The 9,004-nt window shown below is 34.4% G+C and overlaps 1 protein-coding gene across 1 annotated transcript; it reads right to left on the bottom strand.

The window, feature by feature from the left end:
• Positions 1-1,432: 1,432 nt before the first annotated feature.
• On the bottom strand, positions 1,433-8,688 carry LOC111987311 (cysteine desulfurase 1, chloroplastic). The gene is given in 12 exon segments (XM_024019018.2): positions 1,433-1,841; positions 2,046-2,204; positions 2,537-2,636; positions 3,972-4,035; positions 4,188-4,260; positions 4,344-4,489; positions 6,202-6,388; positions 7,520-7,539; positions 7,542-7,637; positions 7,640-7,677; positions 7,821-7,954; positions 8,257-8,688. Coding segments are annotated over 12 exon segments (1,476 nt in total). The 5' UTR covers positions 8,545-8,688; the 3' UTR covers positions 1,433-1,670.
• Between the last annotated feature and the right edge of the window lie 316 nt (positions 8,689-9,004).

Here is a 9,004-nt window from a genome sequence, read left to right as displayed (position 1 = left end):
TTTTCCCATTCACAAATTAGTAATTTTTAGGTACACCTGGAGTATGGAGAATGGTACTCCCTCATCTCACATTCATGTTAAAGTCCACTCATTAAATTTATAGTGATGTCCATTATAAATGTGAGATGAAGAAGCACCAATTTATCTATATTATGAGAATACCTAAGAATTTTTCCTCACAAATCAATGCTAATAATTAATAACTAAATTATACTTAGAATTATATATATTTTTTTACAAACAATTAGAATTATACTAATTGAGCTAATTAGATAGAATGATTTTCGTTTATGAATTTATAAAAGTTAGATTCACTAACCTTATATTATTAAAACTAACGTATAATTTTTAGCTTTGAATCAATCTGTATTTTCGATAAACTATAAACAATAATTTTATATTGTATGAACCTATCTACAAACCTAGCTACACAATTTAATCTCAAGTTTATATAATTATAGTTTTACATAAGTATACATATAAATTTATAATATTATATATACTTGGCCTTATGTTCATAGGCTTATTCACAAAAAAATTTTTAATTTTTTTTTAGCTTGGTTCATTTAAACTTGGGCTTAAATTTAGTTTATTTGCTAAATAAACGAACACAAACAAGCCGTTTCCTAAAATGAGTATGAACTTTTCATAAACAACTTAGTTCATTGATGGCACAAATCCCGAGTGAGCAATTGAACAACTACGAAATTGGGTGGTAATTGGTTGCTTGACTAGATGGAGAAAGTATACCATGTTTTGGTAATATCAACTCAGCATCTGTTTTAGTATTTCTTACCTAATAAATGAGTAACACATGTTTCAAAAAATCACATCAGACTATTCTAATAAATTAATCACAATCTTCTATACTATTAAGAAGATAAATTAATCATTTATTAGAGTAGTCTGATGTGGTTTTTTAAAACAGGCATCACTCATTTATTAAGTAGGAAATACCAAAATAGATGCTGAGTTGGTATTACCGAAACATAGTATACTTTCTCGACTAGATGATTGTTTGGCAAGATAGGAAAGGTGCTCTATATCATCATTTTTTATTACATTAGTACCTTAGTATTTATTATTGATTTAGCAAAATCCTACTAATGAGGTGATACATGTATGTTAAGGCAACGAATCTGAAAGAAAAACAAGAAAACATAAAACAAAAAGGAATGTCAAGGTCACACTTACTCTCAGCTTTCGTTTCATGTGACCATTTATTTTTTTTTAGCACAACTCTGCTATTAAAGTGGTACAATTTTGCATCGTTAGCACTTACTCTCAGCTTTTGTTTCATGTGACCATTTATTTTTTTTAGCACAACTCTGCTATTAAAGTGGTACAATTTTGCATCGTTAGCATAGTCACAGATGTACACTAAGCAATCCTATTTATCTAATTTTGCTTTTAATAAATATATAGAGATGGATTCAATTGATAATCTTATGCCTTTTCCTTCTTTACAAAATGAATCACATCGTGGGTGGTGGTATCATAGGAATATAGGATACACCTTCTAAATACTACTTGAAGAAGCAAGACTAAAAGGACCACTCCAACAAAAATGAAGAAAATGAGAAGATAGACGTATAAACCTGCATACTTAGCATGCAATAGCAGAATTGTTGACACGGAATCTTAAGTAGCTTTCTAACTAAGCAAATAACTCATTTGAAAGAATTGAAGAAGTTGACTGTGTCATTGAGCGCTTGGATAAAATCATCAACATCCTCTTTGGTGTTATAGAAGTGGAGGCTAGCGCGTGCACTTGCATTGACACCTAAATGGCGATGAAGGGGTTGGGCACAATGGTGACCTGATCTGATTGCCACTCCATGCTGAAACTAAATAGGTTAATTGCTGTCCCAAAATAATTTTCTTCTCTACAACAGAAAATGTGTGTAGAAGTTTATAAACATTTAGGCTTCTTGAATCTTCCATGGTTTATTATAAACTAAAAGAGGGCTGAGGGAAAACGATATTAATAGAACATAAAACACTGGAAATCTACAACAGTTGTAAGGTTTTGCCTGTTCCCATACCTGTTGGTCAAGAAAAGTTGCAATATCAGTAGGGTGAATGTTCTCGACATTGAAAGAGCAGAGAGCAGCACGGTCGACATTTTCTGAAGGTGCTGGGCCATAGACATGAATATTGGGGACTGAAAGCAGGCTTTCATACAGATATTTAGCCAACTCAATCTGTAAAATAAATTGCATATAAAGCAACTAATTATTTTAATTATATGATAAATAAGCAAAATTTTCTAGACATAATTTTTGTTCTTTCTAACCCCTGCTTGAAGCTGAGTTAAACATCAAATAATGCAGTCTGCCAACAGCATCTTAACATTAGCTTCCATAAAGATGAGAACCAACTGGTGTGGGTCACATCCATTACATCTTATGCAAATTAATCAATGCAATTTTATTTCAACAACATGGGTTTCACATATTTCCACATATCAAGCTCTGTCTCTGTGTCCTATATTGTAATCATGAAATAAGAGATAAGGCATTAAAATTCAACTAACCTCATAATCATGTATCTTTTGCATGCCAAGTCTCGATAAATAATCGATTGCTGCTCCAAAACCAATTGCTTCCCCAATTGCAGGAGTTCCAGCCTCAAATCTAATTCAGTTAAAGAATAATTATACGATACAGATATGCTACACGATAGAATAACATTCACATACTAAGATACAGAAGTCATCCAGGTGGGGAAATCCAACTTACTAAACAACAAATTATAGCATAGTCCAAATATTTTGAACTTTATCCTAAACTTCATATTGAAAAGGCAAAAACTTTGTGGTATATTATAGATTTAAGAGTTCAATGTCTGAAGAAAGAAAATGTGTATAGTTAGAAAGTTAACATATGAGCTAGCATGTAAATAAAATTTCCATTAGGTGAAATAAAGAGGAGATGACAGAAAAGTAGCAAACAATGAAATGATAGACTAAGGAAAGAGCAAATCTTGACAAATATAACTACCTTAAGGTCATGACAATTGCTTTGGTTGAATGCAACAGAAGTAATAACTATGTCTCTGGCTGAATATTTAGGATCTACATAAAAAATGCAGTAATAATGGCATGAAGCACAAATTGAATGGTCTTGGGCTCAATATCAAGGAGCTTCATGGAGAATGAGAAGCCAACAAAAAGACTAAAGTTTATGAGGAATTTGACCATAGTGTAGGGTCTATTACAAAATATAACCCTATGTAGAGCCCACAGGCAAGATAATGCTTGCTCACCACAACTATATAGGTGGAATGAACTGGCAAACATTAAAGTTTGTGACATATAGATACAAACACAATCCATGCAGAAACTAAAATAATAAACTCAAGAAAATCAGAAAAGAAACTCAAAGTTTTCTGGTGACAGATAGGATAGAGGAGAAATCACTATGACCTATAATGTTTTATGACAGATATTGATTTCACCAAACTTGATAATCTCGATGTTGTTAAAAGAGAAAACATATATATAAAGTGTTAAAGGCAGAGTATCAATCACTGAGTACTAGAGAGAAAATGTGAGTCAAATTTGAAAATGTTAGAAGATATGTACAGAAAAAACCATAGGGAAACATGCAAAAAATGGTGAGAGAAATGTGGGGGAATTCAGTTGTTTTGTGGAACATATCTCCACATCCTACTTTGCTCTTTTCCCATGGGCTCCATGAGCACATTCCCACATTTTTCTAAAATGTAATTCCCACACATATCCCATTGTATGGTAACTGATTGGCATCTGCTACTCAAAATGGAATTTGCCACAAGCCTCAATTTTCAAGGACAACTTCAAGCTATCCACTAATCGATTTTTAGTCTTGGTAAAAGTAGGATCTGATATATAGACTGCCACCAAGGCCCCAACTTGAGCATTCATGCACTTGATGCGAACATTCATATATAAGATGAATTTGGTCAAGAAGATGAATAAGTTCACTAACCTGGATGGAGGTTCTGCATAAGTGGAATGATCAAGAAATACATCGGAGATCATTTCTCCACCACCTAGAAAGAGGAAGGGGGGGGGTCTCTTCTTTTTGGGGGGAGGGGGCAGGGGGGAGGTGTTGGTGGGGAAATAAAAATTATTGCAGGACAAGAATTGAACATACCAGAACAGACAAGCTCTTAAATTTTAACTTCTGAAGGTAGAAACTTACCTAGAAATGGAGGCATAGCAGACAAGAGCTCACTCTTGCCATATAAGAATCCAACGCCTGTAGGCCCACACATCTGAAGAATGTTTATTACAATATTCCTTAAACTTATTGTATTTGGACAAAGCTAAGAACTTGCATAAAAGGCGTTACCCTAACCTTGTGAGAAGAAGCAACAAGAAAATCAACATTGAGGCTCTGGACATTGACAACCATGTGTGGAACACTCTGACAGGCATCCACAAGAACTTTTGCCCCAACATCATGTGCCCAAAGCACAATCTCTTCGATAGGAAGAACAGAAGCTCCAGAAAAATGAAAGGAATATTTGTTTCAGTAAATCAGTTGCATAAAAACAATAAAAACTTACAACTTTCAGAAAAATAAAGAGAAAAGAAGAAGGAACAAGGCTATTCAATTGATTAAACCAACGAGAGCAACCTGTTACTCTGTTAGTACCCAATAGACTTAACAAATCATACATATCAAATGGCTAAGCAAAAACTAACAGTCACATTAACAATATTAACAAAAGCAGGTTGGTAAGGAAAGTAAGTTATAGGCTTCCAGAACACTAATATGTGGGGCTAGTACGGAAAACCTTAATATCAAATTAAAATTCAGAAACATGGGGCATGTCAAAAGTGAGGGAAAAAATTGAGGGTTGAGAAAGGGGGAACAGTGGGAGAGGAGTAAGTAATCAGTGACCCTTGCTAATTGTATTTTACTAAAATATAATTCATATGATATAGTTAAGCATTGGACCTCCCAATGTTAATATGATGAGATGTTACTTCAAAGTCTTTTCCAAATCAGCAAAAGCCTAGCAACAAGAAAATGGTAATGCACAACCCAGAAATCCATACATCTATGCCTAGATTCCCTTAATAATAATTTAAAATTAAAAAAAAAAAAGTCTTCAAGGTTCATTCCTTACCATTCTTTAACAATGATCCATAATAAATGATAGGATACTCAAAACAGGGTTCAAATTTTCTTAGACAAAGATAATAGGCAAGACAATTGATTCTTATATCAAAATGTACATTAATAAATTGTGCACTTGAAAGATGATTCTTTTAGTAATCATTTATTATTTGATAAGAAAATCACTCGAGCATGTAGCACTACCACTAAAGTCAACCTATGCAATATTTAGCATATTCCTGTTGTGCTGTAATTTAGAAGCCATAGCAAAAAGACGTGGCATTGGGACAGTTTATAATCAACGACAGAACAATATCCATTTTGCATCATATCTAAGGGATTCCTTGGATCGGACCAAAGAAGCAATGTCACAAGAACATTATCAAGTTGATTGCAATCTTTTTCTGTCCTACACTTTTGGTCTTGATTTTTGTCCTTGACACAGCCTCCATGAACTAACCCTGTGAAGGAACCCTTAGGTCTTTGGGGCATTGGATTCTCGCCAATGTTTGCATTACTAAAGCTGACATTCTCGCTTCACACATACAATCATACTCAATTTGATGGAATTGTTTGATCTTAAACAGAGTCTTCTATAATTTTGGACATGAGGAGATTTTTTTTTTTTGGTTCCATCTATTTATTAAAAACTTGAGAGATTATCTATGGTTGAACTTGAATCCTTCACAAAAGATATCACCCATTTGGTGTGAAAGGTGTATCAGTTTGGGCATGGTATGTTCTTATTTGGATGATATGTTTGGGCTGTTGGATCTCTTCTTTTTGCCTTTTCATCAGAATCTGGCCCATTTTCTCATTGCACAAAAGGTTTCTCTATGGACTTCTAATATGGGTAAACAGCCAAACAATCCAATGAGGTCATAACATTTTGCTTTGATATGCATCAACAAGGCACACATTATCAAAAGATAAGGAAGGCCTAGCCAATAACAATTCTCAGACCATCAACAATATTAATAACCAGCATTATCCAGAATACAAACGAAAATAATTCATCAGTCTCAGCTCAAAGCATCTATAAGGAAACATTAATGATTAAAATGAAGAGATTCAAGATAGAGAAACATACCAAGTGTGTTTGAGACGTGATGAACAACTACAATTTTCGTCTTCCTTGAAAACATTTGTCTTAGCTTGTCTACATCTGGGGCTTCATCTTGATTTAAACTCACAAATTTCAAAATAGCACCAGTCTTTTGAGCTACAAGTTGCCAGGGTACGATGGCACTGTGATGTTCAGCAATTGTGAGAATTACCTGCAAGAAAAATAATATTGTGAAAGGGCTCAATGTAAAACTTATGAAAGGATGGTCATTTCATGTTTTTCCCCCTTTAAAGAAACTAGAGAATGATGTTGCTGAATCTCATAGAAGTACTTAAAACAGAAGCTGACATAAGATGAGGAACTGTGAGTATATTGAGATTTATTTCCAACAATGTACTGAGAAATTAAAATAATTTTTTTTTATTAAGAAGAAATAGAAACAATGTTAAAAATTTTTATGTTGAATTGTTTTTTCCTTTTCCTTTTTCTCTCTCTCACTCAGACCATTCCAACTGCGTGGCTTGATGTTGCATTATCCCAAACCTACAAAAGCTTTGTGCCCCCCATTTGTTCCATTTGTCAGTAACCAGAGCGTAATGGAAATTGAAAAATTAAAAGAAGATATGTGGAATTGGTGGAGAAGAATGGAGCCACAGTCCAACCAGTCACAAGAATTGCTGGATGCAGGCAGAGAGAAGTTCATGAAAGGCAAGATTACAGAAATAAAATTCTTTAAGAGTACAGTCTAAGTTCAAATACCATGCAAACATAAGAACTTAAACCATTCTTCCATCAAATAGCTCCCAAACAATCCAGAAATCCAAAATTACTTTGTAATCACAGCAGCCAGAAGAACCGCTGATTTGAGCACTTTCTCACTGTCAGTTCAATTCCAAACCTTTCTTTCCTTTATTCCTTTTAAAACCTTAAACTCCCTAATCTCACCAACCTTTTGCTACTATCGAACGCTTAATGCGGTGCCCTAAAACAGGCTGCCTTACATTTTCAGTCATACTTTTCTGCCACAAGCATCTTTCAAGATCAACCTTTTCATACTTTTATTTCAAACCCTAATCCTATTTTACCACACAATATTCACCCTAACAAAACAAATCATAAATACATGTAATTTACAAGAAACACCATTTTCCTTAAATCAATATAACACCAAATTGAGATCAAATTCATTTTTTCCATACAACAAAAAAATGAAACTCACTTTTTTTTGATAGGTAAGAAAAAGTTTTATTGAAAAATGATAAGCATGAAAAAACAAAGGTTCACAAAAAACGAAACTCACATACATAAAGCTAAAAGTATTACAAGAGTAACAAAATCACACCTCATCCTCTGGTTTAAATTCGACAGTCCCCATGAGTATGCTACCAGATTGATGGCTTCAGTAGCATTCTTAGTGAAAACAATCTCTCTAGAGTCCGATGCATTGATAAAAGCCGCTCCTTCTTTCTTGCCAACTCGTACTCATCCTTGCCAACCGCACTACATTCAGAACCCCGCAACAACTTCAGATACTTAGACATTACAGACCAAAAGCCTAACACGCGACGAAAAATCTCACCAAAGACTTCCCCCTTTAAACAAAACCCATATTACATATTCTGCAATAAACATATATTAAGTACCTTAGATAATGAATCCCACGGTGCACATTTGAATTGTAAGCTTCGTAATAATTTTGCAAAGCATTCAATACAGCAGTCGGCTTCTGTGAAGTCGCGGCATTGTCTAAGTACACAAGTCTTGAACCATTTACTTCCTAAACCAAAAAAAAAAAATATATATATATATATAAATTAAAGTTAAGGACTTTGTAGTAAATGAAGTCAGTCTAAGCAAGAATTCTATCATATATTCAAACCCAACTACAGCTAAAACAAAAACCCAATTCAATAACAGATTGATCATAATTCTAATAATTCATTTATGCCCCAAAATAGTGGTTTCAAAAACATTAAGAATTGCTTAGGTTTTTCAATTTTTTTTTTCAAAATTTTTTTTTTTTGGTTCTAAATTTTGGCATGGAATTGAAGAAGAAGAAGAATTGGGTCGAGTAGTTACCTGGTGGAGAATGGGGAAATCGGGTCGGGTGATGTGGCCGAGAGAGACGGATCCGAGAGCCGGGTTGTCTTCTCGGACAGCTGAAGCAGAAGCGGAAATCGAAAAGGAGCGCCTGCGAGACCCGACCCGAAAAGATTTGGAGTTCCGAGTGGTGGTGGTGGTGGTGGAGCAGTAGTGGGAGGAAGAAGAGGTAGGGTTAAGGAGTTTGAAAGATGGAAGCTTGTGAACAACGGTTTCCATGATGGAATTGCAGCACAAGTTGAAGAGAGTTAGAGTAGACGACGGCATGTGAGTGAAGAAGAAGAGTTCGCGTTCGTTGCCAATTTATTCCTTATCATATCGACCAGGTACAGGAGGACGGCGCTACTTCTGTTATTTAAGCATATAATTCTAGTATCACGCGCTTTTTTATTTCATGGTCTTTGTCACAACTGTTCGACTTGATAGACTGTGATTGAGTATCGATTATTAGCAACATTGTACGTTTGTGGCAAATAATTTGTGAAAGTGTGTGGTAGGTGAATTATTCATTCATAATAGTAAGATTGGATGCCACATCAACAACTTGTGTAAGCTTATGGAACAATTTTCACATGATTGAATTGGTAAGATTTTACTTGGTGGTTGGGCTCATCACCTGCCTAAGGTTTTTTTTTTTTTTTTTTTTTCACCAAAATAGTGATTTTTTTTTTTTGTTGGAATTCCAGTGTTAGGTGAGTTTAAGTGAAGAAGAAGAGTTCGCGTTCGT

Source organism: Quercus suber, unplaced genomic scaffold (genome assembly GCF_002906115.3).
Source record: "Quercus suber isolate HL8 unplaced genomic scaffold, Cork oak 2.0 scaffold_148, whole genome shotgun sequence".
Taxonomy (NCBI): Eukaryota; Viridiplantae; Streptophyta; class Magnoliopsida; order Fagales; family Fagaceae; genus Quercus; species Quercus suber.
This window is presented reverse-complemented; position numbering and strand designations above follow the sequence as displayed.